At 43.7% G+C, this 17,587-nt stretch overlaps 1 protein-coding gene across 1 annotated transcript in view; it reads left to right on the forward strand.

Annotated features, from left to right (window-relative positions):
- The window catches only part of tox4b (TOX high mobility group box family member 4 b), a 30,184-nt gene that overhangs the window by 6,449 nt on the left and 6,148 nt on the right, over positions 1 to 17,587 (forward strand). Inside the window, exons 5-12 of the mRNA XM_034106549.1 lie at positions 3,436 to 3,696; positions 5,181 to 5,294; positions 9,615 to 9,932; positions 10,156 to 10,236; positions 12,294 to 12,606; positions 12,836 to 13,131; positions 13,450 to 13,604; positions 14,967 to 15,015. Of these exons, the coding sequence (XP_033962440.1) occupies positions 3,436 to 3,696; positions 5,181 to 5,294; positions 9,615 to 9,932; positions 10,156 to 10,236; positions 12,294 to 12,606; positions 12,836 to 13,131; positions 13,450 to 13,604; positions 14,967 to 15,015 (1,587 nt within the window). The remainder of the gene's footprint in view (positions 1 to 3,435; positions 3,697 to 5,180; positions 5,295 to 9,614; positions 9,933 to 10,155; positions 10,237 to 12,293; positions 12,607 to 12,835; positions 13,132 to 13,449; positions 13,605 to 14,966; positions 15,016 to 17,587) is intronic.

Below are 17,587 nucleotides of genomic sequence, written 5' to 3' on the forward strand. Positions count from 1 at the left end.
ACTGGAAATTGCACTAATGTGCAACATGTGGAATGCCATTCTCCAACGTTTCCAGGGCGTGAGCGCTGCACTACAGGCAGTGGAATTGGACCTCTGCAATGCTGTGGATCTAGTCAGGTCATTACGTGAATATGTAGCAGGTCTACAGGATCAGTTTGACAACTTTGAGACAGCAGCAAAGAACATGTCCCCCACCGTGTCCATGTGCAATCACTGAGCCTGCCGAGGCTATAAATGTCTTTGATTTGTTGTTTAAATACAATAAAAAAAAAAAATAGGGGGCCTACAAAACCTATCAGCCCCAGGGCCGGGGAGCAGGTTAAGGCGGGCCTGAATGCACCTGCCTATTGCCTGAACAAGTGAGATGCCGCCTATCACAGCGCACTGAGATTTGTCACAAATTGTAAAGCACTTACTCATCACTGTACCCTGTATGCAAAGGCAGGTCTGCCATCACTCTCTGTAAAGAGGCTCAGTCACTGGTACACGTTTATTTATAAAGCTTTGTTGGGTGAACTCCCGTATTATATCTGCTCTCTGATAACACAGAGAGTTACAGGGCTCGACATTAACGACTGCCCGATGACCCGGGGCCTTCTAGCATTTAGCTCGGGCAATGAAGCCTCACCTGCTGGTTGCCCGATCGGGCAATCTATTATGCCAGTATCATGCAGCTCGCGGATCCAGTAATGAGTGACCGACAGTAAAACTAAACACATCTATAACTAGTTTAGGTAGTTTGAGAGGTAATTAAAATAGCTAAGTGTGATATTCTAACCTGAAGTGTGTGTTTTGTCCGCTCCCCGCTGCATGTGGTTATGCAGAGCTGCCTGTCGACTCGTCAGCAGCAGCTGATCTCTCTCTCCCGTCAGATTAGACTCACGTTTATGTCCATATCGATCAGATCCAGCTGGTTCTAGCTAATGATAGGACTACCTGCTTATTAAAAAACACCTAAACAATAAGTGTCGCTATGCAACCGGGTGAGGCCACAAAGTATAGCGCAGCATTATGCATTTGTTTACATGCCCACCGGAACCCCGAGGCATTACCAACAGATCAACGCACAATCAACCCATCCAGGACATCTCTTTCTCCACATTACGTGTTAGACATTAGAGTTGACTATTCTTGTCTGTCACATACTCTTGCGGTATTGCGCTAAAGGGAAATTATTTTGACCGAAGAGATTTAGATTTGCCGGCTAACGGGAACTCTGACGTCCCATTTTGCTGATGCGCTCGGCTCCTCTCGACTGCTGCTCGGGGGCCCTTCTCACTTCTCTTATTTTTCATTTCCTCGCTCCTCGGTCTCGGTCTCACCGGAAGTTGATTTGTCTGCGCCATCTTGAGTTGCGTCCCAATGGCCTTATTTTTGCCCGAGGACCGAGGAGCTATAACCGAGGAACCATCAGACCATCCTTCGATGAAATCCGCAGACACTCGCCCCGCCCCCTTACTGTGTATCGCTCACTGATTGGACGAGGCAGTGCATGCACTGATCTGATGCTTCTTGACATGAGAGCAGTTTCCCAGCGGAGTGAAGAAAATACATGACACTCACGGGAGTCCCTCCTCAGTTTATACCGTGTTTTGTTTCAATTAATGTTTCATTTAGTTACAAATATGTGATATATCTGAACAACAAAGTGGTCAAAAATCATTTTCTTCATTTATTGGAAACATTTTCATGATCGCTTTTTTCGTTTATATTTTAAGAATGGCGTTTATCTTTTTTGGGAATGAGTTCTTTTTTATTTAATGTATTTGGGTCTACAACAGATGATACACATGTTTGTGTCAGTAAATGTGTACTAACAGAGGCGGGGGTGTGTGTGAAAATGGACGTCGCTTCACTTGACGCTCCGGAGGAAAGGACGTCCCATTGCTCTTAAAACTCATTTCCCTGCTTCTCGTGGTTTCCTTGCATCTCTCCTTGCTTCCCTGGTGGGAGGGACTAGTCGCAGGGAAACGACACAAGTGAGGGACGCAAGGAATCCATTTAACCGAAGTGAGAAGGGCCCCTGGTCTACTCGGTCAGCTTCCGGATGAGGAGGCTTCGTTCGACCAACTTACAGATAACATTACAAACATTTTTAACACAAAGAAAGTTCAGGTATTTGTGTTAAAAATGTAAGAAGTAAAAGTAAAAAGTCGTCAGAAAAATAAGTAGTGGAGTAAAGTACTGATACCAGAAAAATGAACTTAAGTAAAGTAACAGAGTATTTGTGCTCCGGGGAAGCCATTTGCCTTCATCAGATGGAAAGTGTCTTCTTATAGCTATGCAGGGCATGCAAGCGAGCAAACAGGAACAAACAAACAAGTGAAATGAAGAATACAATTGAAATTGTACAATATTGTGGTGGTTCATCTTATAATTCAGTCTAGAGAATGCACCAGACAGCATCTAAGACCTGCAAACATCTAAATGTTCTAGGGGGACGGAGGCCCCCCAAACCCTTCGTGCCATTTCGTCCACGCGTATTTTTCAGGGCAATCTCTATTGGGCTCTATTTTAAAGCTAGGCTAAATGAAATGCTCGTTGATACTATGGGCACTTGTAAATGTCTATAACTATGTAAATGTATCCTGTAAATATAATGTATGATGTTCTTTATTGTTTATTGTTTCATGTGGAACCTATATGCTGCAGGTCTCCCTTGGGACCAATCTGGTTAAATAAAGGTTTGAAATGAATAATAAAAAAAGAATCGTTTTATTTCGATTACGTTGTTTTCCTAATCGTTGCAAGCCATAATCGTAATTGCGATTTAAAATACGATTAATTGAGCAGCCCTACATCAACAGCATTAGTTATAAAGAAAGGATGAAAGACGAGTAGATGGAGGCGAAAGGATAAAAGAGAACAATGAAATGCAAACAACACACGCTACCACATACATGTCACATGGAGCACATCACCATCACATGACGAGGGGCCACGTCCACAACATGTAACACACACGCCATAGCCCACACAGCCGTGTGTGTGTGTGTGTGTGTGTGTGTGTGTGTGTGTGTGTGTGTGTGTGTGTGTGTGTGTGTGTGTGTGTGTGTGTGTGTGTGTGTGTGTGTGTGTGTGTGTGTGTGTGTGTGTGTGTGTGTGTGTGTGTGTGTGTGTGTGTGTGTGTGTGTGTGTGTGTGTGTGTGTGTGTGTGTGTGTGTGTGTGTGTGTGTGTGTGTGTGTGTGTGTGTGATTTGAGTGGGTAGAGAGTTCCAGGTTTGTATTGCTGATGTCATTTAGTATTTGTCATATTTTATTTAACCGTACTCTTTCGCAAAATGATACGATACATTTTTCAAAATAAAATGGCATAGTTAACCGTGTCTTGTGACAATTCCTCATATGTGTAAACGTACTTGGTTATAAAATGGATTCTGATATCTGTAATTATCAGAAAAATAAACGTTTAAAGTTCACTCTCTCCGTCCTCAGGACCTCGGGCATCCAATCGGATCTCAGTTCAGCAGCTCGTCCCCGGTCACGATCGACGTCCCATTGGGGGATATGAGCCACGGCCTGCTGGGGTCCAACCAGCTGACCACCATCGACCAATCAGAGCTCAGCGCCCAACTGGGGCTGGGTTTAGGAGGCGGGAGCATGTTGCAGCACCCCCCGTCGCCCGGCAACCGTCTGTCGGCCACGGCGTCGCCCACCAGCTCGCTGCAGGACGACGACATGGACGACTTCAGGACGGTGAGCTTTATTTACATCAAATGTTTTTCACCGAGGGCCACATTCAGAAAAATATAAGAAGGGCTGGGCCGCTCACTGGAGGTATATCGCCTCATAAGTTCAGTTATAAGTTGGAAAAGTCAATCCAATGGAGGCAAATTATTCTTGATACTTGAAAATGCTGTAAGAAAAAAAGGGTTTCATTTATTGTGTTAGCAGCTCGTTTCTTAAAACAGAAGCTTCAGAGGGAAATATAGAGGAAATATGAAGGGTATATTTCAAGCTTGTTGGTAAATAAGTTATTGGGCTTTTTTCTTATCAACTTAGATTTGTTAGAAAATATTTCCAACTTTTTAATTGACTGAATGTATTTGAAAAGTGGGCTTTTTAACATTTGAATACCACTGTGTAATATATCTTAACATATATATATTTAAGAAGTACGATATAAGACGAGCACAAGTTTCATTTGTGGGACATTATACTTTTTGAATTTGCTGAGGGCCGATTCAAAATGGTCCGCGGGCCGTAGTTTGGACACCCCTAATAACTCCATAATAGTTGATCACCATTAGCAGGAAGTCCCAACGAGTGAGAGTAATCCAAACCTCAAGATATTTATTGATATTATTTCTTCGTCTTGAACAATTTTGGCCATTACCCAGATCTTATGAGGGAAAGTAAATTGTTCTGGAAATATGTAGATTTCTCTGAAATGTAAACGCCTCAAATAGAGTCCTTCGCCAATGAATTCATAACGTACACGGTAGTAATGAAGCCTCGATGTGTGAGTTGCGTCTATACTTACTAATACATGGGATACAACAACAAAGTACTATATATATATATGTATTTGTACATGCAGTATTAGTGCGTACACATGGGTTTGGGCTGGCTATTTCAGGATTGAAGTCATATTATAGGCTGACTTCAGTAAGTGCTACAGTATAATCACATGTAGGCTCATCAGGGTAATTATAATATTTTGGATGTTAATTGACATTAATCAAACAGGATATTGTACAAATAGGTAGGTAGGTAGATATATGGGTAAGTAGGTAGGTAGGTACTTTATTGATCCCAATTTGGGAAATGTTTTCATTGCAGCAGCAGAAAAAACAAAGCGATGTAATACACAAGAAATAAAGAGTCCAAAGTATTTCTGAAATAGAAATAAAATAGCATTAAAAAGTAAAAAAAAAAAAAAATATATATATATATATATATACGTGGATGTGGAAAATATACAACTTTCCAGTAACAAATAACATGCAGGATATTATTGTGCAAGAGGATTATTCAATATTAAATGTAATATTAAATGTAATATTAAATGTAACATGTACAGTGGGAGTTTGAGTCCAGTTACTTAGAGAAGCTATGGAGCAGAACGTCCTCTTCCAGCCCGAGGGGAGGAATGCTTTCCTGTATCTGTCCTTGTGAAAATGTGCATCCCTGCGTGTGCGGTGTTGGTAGTTTGTTTGTTTTGTACCCCTTTTGAGCAGATAGGGCAGATAGACTGGAAAGGGGGAGACAGGGGTGAGGACAGGGCCACGGGGTGGAGTCGACCCCCTGCCGTTAGGACTCAGCCTTGTTACATGAATTTCCCGCTCTACCAGGTGAGATACGTGTGTGTGTGTGTGTGTGTGTGTGTGTGTGTGTGTGTGTGTGTGTGTGTGTGTGTGTGTGTGTGTGTGTGTGTGTGTGTGTGTGTGTGTGTGTGTGTGTGTGTGTGTGTGTGTGTGTGTGTGTGTGTGTGTGTGTGTGTGTGTGTGTGTGTGTGTGTGTGTGTGTGTGTGTGTGTGTGTGTGTGTGTGTGTGTGTGTGTGTGTGTGTTCCTGTTGATTTATGCTATATGTGTGTCGATGTGTACATCTTAAAGGTCCCCTATTATGCAAAATCCTCTTCTTCATGTCTCTTCTACATCAACATGTGTCCCCTCTTCTTCATGTCTCATCTACATCAACATGTGTCCCCTCTTCTCCATGTCTCTTCTACATCAGCATGTGTCCCCTCTTCTTCATGTCTCTTCTACATCAACATGTGTCCCCTCTTCTCCATGTCTCTTCTACATCAACATGTGTCCCCTCTTCTTCATGTCTCTTCTACATCAACATGTGTCCCCTCTTCTTCATGTCTCATCTACATCAACATGTGTCCCCTCTTCTCCATGTCTCTTCTACATCAGCATGTGTCCCCTCTTCTTCATGTCTCTTCTACATCAACATGTGTCCCCTCTTCTCCATGTCTCTTCTACATCAACATGTGTCCCCTCTTCTTCATGTCTCTTCTACATCAACATGTGTCCCCTCTTCTTCATGTCTCTTCTACATCAGCATGTGTCCCCTCTTCTTCATGTCTCTTCTACATCAACATGTGTCCCCTCTTCTTCATGTCTCTTCTACATCAACATGTGTCCCCTCTTCTTCATGTCTCTTCTACATCAACATGTGTCCCCTCTTCTCCATGTCTCTTCTACATCAACATGTGTCCCCTCTTCTTCATGTCTCTTCTACATCAACATGTGTCCCCTCTTCTTCATGTCTCATCTACATCAACATGTGTCCCCTCTTCTTCATGTCTCTTCTACATCAACATGTGTCCCCTCTTCTCCATGTCTCTTCTACATCAACATGTGTCCCCTCTTCTTCATGTGTCTTCTACATCAACATGTGTCCCCTCTTCTTCATGTCTCTTCTACATCAACATGTGTCCCCTCTTCTTCCTGTCTCTTCTACATCAACATGTGTCCCCTCTTCTCCATGTCTCTTCTACATCAACATGTGTCCCCTCTTTTTCATGTCTCTTCTACATCAACATGTGTCCCCTCTTCTCCATGTCTCTTCTACATCAACATGTGTCCCCTCTTCTTCCTGTCTCTTCTACATCAACATGTGTCCCCTCTTCTTCATGTCTCTTCTTCATCAACATGTGTCCCCTCTTCTTCATGTCTCTTCTACATCAACATGTGTCCCCTCTTCTTCATGTCTCCTCTACATCAACATGTGTCCCCTCTTCTTCATGTCTCTTCTACATCAACATGTGTCCCCTCTTCTTCATGTCTCTTCTACATCAACATGTGTCCCCTCTTCTTCATGTCTCTTCTACATCAACATGTGTCCCCTCTTCTTCATGTCTCTTCTACATCAACATGTGTCCCCTCTTCTTCATGTCTCTTCTACATCAACATGTGTCCCCTCTTCTTCATGTCTCTTCCACATCAACATGTGTCCCCTCTTCTTCATGTCTCTTCTACATCAACATGTGTCCCCTCTTCTTCCTGTCTCTTCTACATCAACATGTGTCCCCTCTTCTCCATGTCTCTTCTACATCAACATGTGTCCCCTTTTCTTCATGTCTCTTCTACATCAACATGTGTCCCCTCTTCTTCATGTCTCTTCTACATCAACATGTGTCCCCTCTTCTTCATGTCTCTTCTACATCAACATGTGTCCCCTCTTCTTCATGTCTCTTCTACATCAACATGTGTCCCCTCTTCTTCATGTCTCTTCTACATCAACATGTGTCCCCTCTTCTTCATGTCTCTTCTACATCAACATGTGTCCCCTCTTCTTCATGTCTCTTCTACATCAACATGTGTCCCCTCTTCTCCATGTCTCTTCTACATCAACATGTGTCCCCTCTTCTTCATGTCTCTTCTACATCAACATGTGTCCCCTCTTCTTCATGTCTCTTCTACATCAACATGTGTCCCCTCTTCTTCATGTCTCTTCTACATCAACATGTGTCCCCTCTTCTCCATGTCTCTTCTACATCAACATGTGTCCCCACTTCTTCATGTCTCTTCTACATCAACATGTGTCCCCTCTTCTCCATGTCTCTTCTACATCAACATGTGTCCCCACTTCTTCATGTCTCTTCTACATCAACATGTGTCCCCTCTTCTCCATGTCTCTTCTACATCAACATGTGTCCCCACTTCTCCATGTCTCTTCTACATCAACCTGTCTCCACTTCTTCATGTCTCTTCTACATCAACATGTGTCCCCTCTTCTCCATGTCTCTTCTACATCAACATGTGTCCCCTCTTCTCCATGTCTCTTCTACATCAACCTGTGTCTCCACTTCTTCATGTCTCTTCTACATCAACATGTGTCCCCTCTTCTCCATGTCTCTTCTACATCAACATGTGTCCCCTCTTCTCCATGTCTCTTCTACATCAACCTGTGTCCGCTCTTCTTCATGTCTCTTCTACATCAACATGTGTCCCCTCTTCTTCATGTCTCTTTTACATCAACATGTGTCCCCTCTTCTTCATGTCTCTTCTACATCAACACGTGTCCCCTCTTCTCCATATCTCTTCTACATCAACATGTGTCCCCTCTTCTTCACGTCTCTTCTACATCAACATGTGTCCCCTCTTCTTCACGTCTCTTCTACATCAACATGTGTCCCCTCTTCTTCATGTCTCTTCTACATCAACATGTGTCCCCTCTTCTTCATGTCTCTTCTACATCAACATGTGTCCCCTCTTCTTCATGTCTCTTCTACATCAACATGTGTCCCCTCTTCTTCATGTCTCTTCTACATCAACATGTGTCCCCTCTTCTTCATGTCTCTTCTACATCAACATGTGTCCCCTCTTCTTCATGTCTCTTCTACATCAACATGTGTCCCCTCTTCTACATCAACATGTGTCCCCTCTTCTTCATGTCTCTTCTACATCAACATGTGTCCCCTCTTCTACATCAACATGTGTCCCCTCTTCTTCATGTCTCTTCTACATCAACATGTGTCCCCTCTTCTCCATGTCTCTTCTACATCAACATGTGTCCCCTCTTCTTCATGTCTCTTCTACATCAACATGTGTCCCCTCTTCTACATCAACATGTGTCCCCTCTTCTTCATGTCTCTTCTACATCAACATGTGTCCCCTCTTCTCCATGTCTCTTCTACATCAGCATGTGTCCCCTCTGTGGAAAGAGACTCTGAAAGCTTCAGGAACAAAGATTCTCTCTCTTTTTGATCCATTTCTATAAAAACCTGTCTGAAAATGAGCTGATCAGATTTTGGCCACTTGATGATGTCATAACGATGTGTTGTCTTGAGTACCCATTAGCCAATCAGCAACCAAGGTAACCCCCCCCCCCCCCCCCCTTATCACCTGAATCTCCTCTAGAGCACCATTGAGTTCTTTGTAACCAAATGTCTCTCAGAGGGGCGTGGGGAGGGGCTCCTTATTTTCATCTAAAGTAACAGACAGAGAATCAGCACTTTGGAAACATGGCTGAAACAGAGGGGATTATGGGTAATGCTGCAATGATCTGTTGATAGGGGACCTTTTAATGTGTATTCTGCTGATTTGTATGTATCGTTTGATGATTTTTACAGATGTGTACAGTTGTTAAGCTAATGTGTGGTGACGGTGATTATAGAGGTGTACAGTTGCACAGAAGAAGCTTCAGAAATACTGTTATAAGTATTATAAATCCTTTTTGTTTAAGTCAAAGTCAACTTTATTGTCAATCTTTCAGTTTGTGTGTACAGGCAGAGAGATCGAAATGTCGTTTCCCACAATCCCGAATACAAAAAATACAAATATATATAAAAATATGTATATATATATATTTACACTTATGCACACATTACATAAATAAAAACACAACAGTCAATATATACAAAATAACACTCACTTCAAAAACTTTGGGAAAAATAATTAACAATTGTTAATAAGTTAAGAAAGGAGGTTTTCTTGTTTGTTGCACTATTTTTGTGATCGCTGAGGAAACGCCATTTTTACTCTTATAATTTCTCCCCATCCAAAGGGGCGTAGCATGTACCGGCTTTTAAAGAACATGAAACAAGTATTTTTAGGTTACATGTCCAAGGAAGCCATGTCCATTTCTTAGAAGACAGACGCTTCTTGTGACTTAAGATCATTACTGATATTGCCCATTGTTCCCGTCCCCTCCGATCAGAGCGTCCTGGTGGAGTCTCCGGTCTCTCTGGCTGTTTCTCCCGGAGTTATCTCCCTTGACCCGTCGATGTCCGAATCCCCGCTCTCCGCCCCGACCTCCATCATCTCTCCGGCAGTCGGGAGGAAAGGCGGCGCCGGAGGGAAGAAGGGGAAGAAGAAGAAAGACCCCAACGAGCCTCAGAAACCCGTGTCGGCCTACGCTCTGTTCTTCAAGGACACTCAGGCCGCGATCAAAGGACAAAACCCCAACGCTACCTTTGGAGAAGTCTCTAAGATAGTGGCGTCCATGTGGGACAGTCTGGGGGAGGAGCAGAAACAGGTGAGAGGGGGAGGGGGACACTTTAAATCGTGCTTATAGACATTCCATTAACCCTTCAGTCCAATCTTCTTTCGTGTATGAAACTCTAACGGTGAGAGTGGGGTTTGAGCTCAGGTTCAAGACGTCTTCTCTTTTACCAAGTTGTATGAAATCAGACGTTGGCTCAATAACACGTGGTGACATTCCAACACATACCACGTTTTGGTGCATTATTCCCCCTCAGGTTTACAAGAGGAAGAACGAAGCGGCAAAGAAGGACTACCTGAAGGCGCTGGCCGAGTACAGATCCGGACAGATTGCTCAGGTGAGTGTTTCGTTAAAAAACGAAATGTGTTCATCAACAACCTTATCAACTTATCAACAACCTTATCAACTTATCAACAACCTTATCAACTTATCAACAACCTTATCAACAACCTTATTGTTTCAACAAAAGTTTAAACGATAAGAAAGGACATTTGACACGGCACTAAGGCTGGAGCCACACGAGAACGGTACCGGTCGTCTCCGCTACAGTTCTCTATCACCAGTGGTTCTCAACCTTTTTTCACTAATGTACCTCCTTTGAAATCAGATTCAGCCAGGTACCCCCTGATCAGCGCACACATGCCTCTACAAAGAGGTGCAGCACAGCGCTGCACTATCATGTCTGATTCATTAAAACAACAGCCTTGTTAAACAGCATTAACATATGCATAATGCTATACTCTGCGGCCACACGCCGTTGCCAAGCAACGCTTATTGTTTAGGTCCTTTGATGAGCAGGCAGTCATATCATTAACTAGAACTAGCTAGAGCTGATAGATTTGGACATGAACGCGAGTGAAGTCTAACCGGACGCGAGAGAGGGATCAGATCAGCCACTGCTGACGGGCCGTTGAGCCGAGCAAAATACACTAAGAGTTAGACCTAACACACTTAGCTAGTTTATCTACTCTGGACTAGCTAAACTAGTTATACATATATAGTTATACATTCTTTACTGTCGGGTCACTTATTACAGGTTCAGCGAGCTGCACGAGCCTGACGGGCTGTCAGGAGAGGGAGAGGAAAAGAGAGCACCCCGTTTATTATCCAGAGTTTCTGTAAACCTTTGAATAAAGTAGTTAATCTAATATTAGCAGTTTGTTTAAATGCATTAATTAAGTTTTTTTTTCATTAACATTAAATAAATCTCACGTACCCCCTGCAGTACTCCAACGTACCCCTAGGGGTCCGCGTACCCCCATTTGAGAACCACTGGCCACACGAGGCCGACAGGGAAACGCAGATAACAATAACGGGTCCCAAGGTGGGTAGATCTGCGGACGCTCTGGGGGCCAAACGGCTCCGTGTCTACGCCCTGCCTGTACGATCATCTTCTGATAACGATGACGCAATACCCCCGCCTCTTCCCACCTCTCCTGCTCACCCCCGTGTCGCCCGCGTCATTGCTGATGTGTTTCGCCAACAACAACAGTTTTCCGAGTGTTTCGAGCCAGGTCCCGGTAGCTCGCAGGTCCCCCCCCCCCGCACGGCAGAGTTTCTGTTAGCCGAAATCTAAAATTCTCCAGTCAAAATGTCGCTTATTGTTTAGGTGTCCTTTGACACTCAGGCAGTCATATCAATAGCTAGATCTGATTGATATGGACATGAACGCGAGTGAAGTCTAATCGGACAGAGATCAGCTACTGCTGACGGAGAAAAAGAGCCCTGCCTCTCCCCACCTCTGCTGCTAAATCCACCGCGGAGAATAAACAGAAGGGTAACCATGGAAACCATGCTCGGAAGTCTTCTTCGCTGCTTTTGATGTATTTTGTGGCGGAAGTACAGCGCCACTTACAGCCCCAGCGTATGTACTACAGCGTCTCCAGTGGGTTGTGCGGTCTCGTGTGGAAGGACACGTTTCTGGTGTCTATTGCGTGTGGGCGGAAGGCTTTTTTGATAACGATTTCGGTTCGTTTGCGTTACTGTTCTCGTGTGGCTCCAGCCTAAGTTAGACTACATAACAAATTGCTTAAACATGATTCTAACTTGGTTGGAGCTTTACAAAAATGTATTTTTGAGACGAGATGAAAGATGAAACACAGTAAACTTTTTAAAGATAATGATAGCCTCTTTATTAGCATGTAGTTGGTTTTGGGTTGGTACATTATTCGGCAATTTATCCACATCATATCCAAGATTCTGTAATCCTCATTAGGGTGGGAAGTTATTTTGCAGCGGCATATGTTCTGTTTTTAAATGTCAGCAAAAATGCAGCCAGTCGTTTTTATAAATGTCCCACTTTGTAAAGTCGGGATGTATTTGAATGCTTTGTTACGGTTTTAAACCACAGGAACCAATAAAACATCTTCCTTGTGTCCAACCACCTCTCTTTAGTCCCCTATTGAAGTCATGGACATCTCCTCATCGCCGCCATCACCTCCACCTACAGTGTCTCTCTCCGCCGCCGCCATGGCAACGGCAGCTTCCAGCCTGGCCGCCCGCAACACCCGCTCGCAGCATTACAACCCGGAGGAGAACACCATCACCAACATCTGCACCTCCAACATCATCCTGGACCTTCCTCAGGTTACCACGCGCTCTCGAACCGGTGCTACGAAACCTCCGCCTCCTCGAGCCCCTACGCCCCCTCTGCCCAACCCCCCCACCGTCACTAAGATCATCATCAAGCAGCTGCAGCTTCCTTCAGGTGTGGTTTCTTTTTGTAATATCTTTTGTATTGACATTTGGCTGCAAACAATAGTCAAGACATAGTAATTGTACATCTTAAAGGTCACCTAGTATGCAAAATCCACTTGTTCCTGTCTTTTGGGCGTCTGCTTGGTGTCAGCCAATCAGAGACAGGTTCTGGATATATCTCAGACCTGTATGATAGGGGCTATTTGAAACAGTCTTACTCTCTCTCCATGGGCCTTCAGGTGTGGTTTTGACGTCGACCACGGCCCCCCGCCAGCCGCCCCCCCTCCAGCAGATGCAGAGCGCGCCCCCGCCCCCCCGGCTGCAGCTTCACGCCCAGCCGCCTCCACCTCTTCAGGCCAAACCTCGAGCCTCAGCTCCCCCTCCGCTGCAGATCAAGGTGGTGCCGAAGCAGCCGATCATCGTGACGTCGGCGGGGGAGTCGCCGTCGTTTTCGGGTCTGACGGAGGAGATGGGGCAGATTGGGGATGATTTGATGACGGAGGGAGAGGAAGGAGAGGAAGTGGCGGAGGAAGGGGTGAGTTCAGCAACACTTTGCCTATACATACAGTATATATAAACACATATACAGTATATACACACATACATGTAGATATAGAAAATGAATAAAATAATACAGTCATCGGTGCCTCGCCATAGGGTGTCAGCCATCATGTGTTATCTTTTTAATTTACACACGACATCAAATGCACGTCTGTCCGTCCCTGTCCAGCGTGAGGGTCAGAGGACAGAGGGGTGTCATGTTCTGTATAAACTGTGAAGCCCCCCGAGACAAATGAAACATGTGTGATATTGGTCTTTACACTTTGATTGATTTATTGATATCTATTTTCAGATGGAGGTGGAAGTGAACGTAGCCACGGTCCCGAGTGTGCCCCCCCCCTCCAGCCGTAACCTCTGTGTTCGCGCCGGCTGCACGAAGGCCGCCGTGGAGAACAAAGACTGGGACTTCGAGTACTGCAGCAACGAGTGTGTCGCCACGCACTGCAGGTGTGTGTGCACCACATCTGAGCCTTCACATGCAAATTAGTGATGCTATGTTCGCCAACGATCCGATTCTTTTGAACGGCTCTTTGGTACGAACCAAGGGAACCGAGTCGTACTTGGTGAGAGCCCATCTTTTTACCGTTGGTTCGCTGCCTGCCATAAATCCACTCGCCTTCACAGGAACTTATTGTAAGTCGCTTTGGATAAAAGCGTCGGCTAAATGAAATGTAATGTAACTTGCTTTCCTGAATGCACATCAGCCGTATATGATGGTGGCATAACGCGTGCTGCTTGAGGAGTAGTTCGGCTGGCTGAGAGACGTTGCAAGTTATACATTTTTCTGTGAGTAAAAGTAGATTTCTGGTAATACTGTCGATCATTATCCTGGTGATTATTATCAACCCCACCTCCTTAAAAAAAAATCTCTAGCGTAGATATGGCAATTAAATACTTAGGTCACAGGCTCCTCCAACAGTGCAACACATATATATATATATATAGGACATAGAACAAATAAGACAGATAAAATAGTGCAAGTAAATACAAATAAAATAGAAATAGTCGGAGAGGAGCCAAAGACACGGCAGCCATCATCACCGGCGCCTTCTTACACTACAATGCATATTAGTATCCGATTTATTTATTCTGTGTAAAATAGAAATCCCTGGCTTTATTACTAACTGATAGTGGTGAAGGTGGCGAAGTCGATAGGGACTTGGCTTGGCAACTGGAAGGTCACCAGTTCAAGTCCCGGCAAGACCAAGTGCTACCGAGGTGTCCCTGAGCAAGGCACCGTTCCCCACACGGCTCCCCGGGCGCCGTTCAAAATGGCGGCCCACTGCTCCTAACACTAGGATGGGTCAAATGCAGAGAAACAATTTCCCCACGAGGGATTAATAAAAGTTCATCTTATCTTGATACAATCCAGGGGAGGGGATTATTATTTCAAGAAAAAGATTAGTCATAAATTAAAAATTAAAAATTCGCATTTTATGAGAAAGAACTGATATATTGTGAAATATTCAGGCATTAATTTGGGCGAAAAACTGTCTGAATAGGCCCAATTTATGGCAATGTCAAGTCAAAGTCTGAAATAACAACTATTTCCTCATTGCAAAATCCAATTCCAAGTTTTGTTAGTTTAACCAAGAGATTATTTTTGCAATTTTATCACTTTAATCTCAGAAAATATCCGAAAAGTAGTTTTTTGTGTAAATGTCCTGCTTACATCTCTGTACGTTACCCCAGCCCCACAATACTCTCAACCGCTTTCAACTCTGGTTACGAAGTCTCCCTCTTTTCCAGACATTGACACCGTGCATATATGTCAGAAATGTATTTCATTCCTTCTTCTCTCCTCCACAGAGATGTGTTCATGGCCTGGTGCGCCATCCGAGGGCAAAACTCCACCACCGTCACATAAGGAGAGGACAGATCTGACTGAAGAGAAGTGATACTCGGAGAGAGAAAAGGACAAAGAACAACACATGAAATGCAAACGAGCCGAGAGATGAATGATCAGGCTCAGGTATCGGCACATATCGTCTGTTTTATCATGCCTCATGGACGACGAGAACCAAAAGGGGTTCCGTCGCAGAGGAAGGTATTCGTAAAATCACTACAATATACTTTACTGTAATCGACTCGGCACAAAAAGCCGTGGAGCAGAAAAGCAACTCTTGGAAACACTGCAGTGGGAATGTCGGATCTCAATAAGGACGTTACGCTGCAGAGAAAGCAGAAGAAGAAACTTCCAATTCATCATCTATTGTGGATCTCAAGTATGGACTTGATATAGAAAACGTTTTATATGAAATAATGTTATTAATTGTTTTGAAAGGAGAAAAAAGTGCAGAAAGGAAATCATGAATTTTTTAGTTTAATTATTTTACAGACTTCCACTTCATGTGTGTACGCTCTTCCCTTTACGGTTACAATGAGGATCAACCGAAGTGAATGTAATCTAAATGTTTCATTGATCTTCGGTGATGTGCTTTTGGCGCCGACTGGTTTTACGCACAAACCAGCAACAACTGGGCAAAGCACAAACAATATTTAAATGTCGTTTCGAGCCATTCAAAGGGTTACATGTTTGTGACAACGTGGAAATAAACCTGCCACTGCGAGTTTGTCACCTTTTTAATAAGCCACCCTTTGAGGGAAATAAACTACAATCATGTGAACGGTGTCTATTCAAACCGGTGCTCAAATCCAGTAGAAAATGTAACTCTAGCATTTTCTGTTTGCAATACCCTAAAAGAGATCTTTTTGTGCAAATTGGGTTTATTGAGAATCATTTGCGGTGACATTTAATTGAAATAAACTCACCAGCTCTGACGACGCTACTGTAAGGGGGAAAGGGAATACTACATGAAGACGCTTTACTTTTTAACATTACAGTGTTTAATTTAAGAAATCTGATTTCAGGTCTGAATAATTAAGAAAGGAAATGGTTGCTTCCAGAAAAAATAAAACTGTTTCCAGTCGGATGAAAATGCAGAAATCTGTTCTGGTTTATTGTAGATATCCTGGAAATGTTTTTAATGATGAAATAAAAAATATTTTATGTTTTAATATACTCCTGGTGATGCACTTTTTGGTTTCAGGATGACAGCTGGATTTGCATTTAGTTGGGTTCTTGTGCAAAGATGTATTTTGGTAAACCTAGCATGGTAAACTGAGTTATTTTAAAACACTGTAAAGGGGATCTACAATAATTTAGGAATAAGACAGACGAGGTTGTGTTTAGGAATGCTTAAGAGTGAATGGACAGATAACGGCAAAACTCACAAAGATATGTAACCACACCTAACGGAACAGAAGATGGCACTGATACTGTAGATACTTACATGCAGATAGCTAACAGAAATAGCCCCTAATGCTCATTACATTCTAGCAGGTCAAGCCATGCCTGCTTCTCTTCTCCCTACAGGCAACATAAAAACATGGGTATCGTTTGAAATGTATCTATTCCGATTCCGGTTCTGCTTATCGATTCCGGTTCTTATCGATTCCATGTTTCGATTCCAAAATTGTAAAAGAAAGAGGTCAAACGTTTAGATAACAAAAATATCTTTATTCTTTTAAGCTTTAACTGACATTTTTACAAATAAAAAATATAGGCCTGCATGCAATACAAATGTATTGCACAATAGCTGTGCTTATTTTAACTGAGCTATGCCTGTGGCAAGCTATTGACAGGCATTACACTGTGCCTTGTCTTTTTCTTTCTTAGTGTAGTGGAGCCTCACTTTAGAGCGTTTACCGCGATCCATCTGTGGTGTTATGAAGTGACTGAGCTCGTGAACTGTCTACGGGAGGGCGGGGGAGCCTCGCTTCGGGGCAACTGTGGACGTCGCCTGTCAGCGCAACTTACATGATGCCGTTTCAAAAAATGAAGGCCGGTGCGGGCCGTCAGCGTACCGAGCCGGCCGTCAACGGCCCGCTGACGACCGGCCGTTCTGTGATTCTCCAGAACACACAGATGGCCAGTCCTCCCTTACCCTGTATTCCACCGGGTCACCGCGGCGCAGACGGACCCGGTGGAATACAGGGTCTACTGCGTTTAGGAACCGTTAGAACCGTTAAGCAGAACCGAAATTGTGTATTTTGTATGGATACCCGGTACCCGGTATTTTCTTATCGGTTCTCATCTGGAACCGAGTTTCGGTTCCCAACCCTAGGGGGGGTTACCTTGGTTGGTGATTGGCTAATGGTTACACAAGCCAAAAAATCGTTATGACATCATAAAGTGGCCAACATCTGATCAGCTCATTTTCAGACAGGTTTTTATATAAATGGATCAGGGCAAACAGAGAGAGAATCTTTGTTCCTGAAACTTTCAGAATCTCTTTACACAGAGCGGGGACACTAAGAAGAGGGGACACATGTTTATGTAGAGGAGACGTGAACAAGTGGATTTTGCATAATAGGTGACCTTGAAGGTTTTCATGTTGGAGCTCAACCTGGGTAAATGGCAAGTGGAT

This window comes from Pseudochaenichthys georgianus, chromosome 18 (genome assembly GCF_902827115.2).
Source record: "Pseudochaenichthys georgianus chromosome 18, fPseGeo1.2, whole genome shotgun sequence".
Lineage (NCBI taxonomy): Eukaryota > Metazoa > Chordata > Actinopteri > Perciformes > Channichthyidae > Pseudochaenichthys > Pseudochaenichthys georgianus.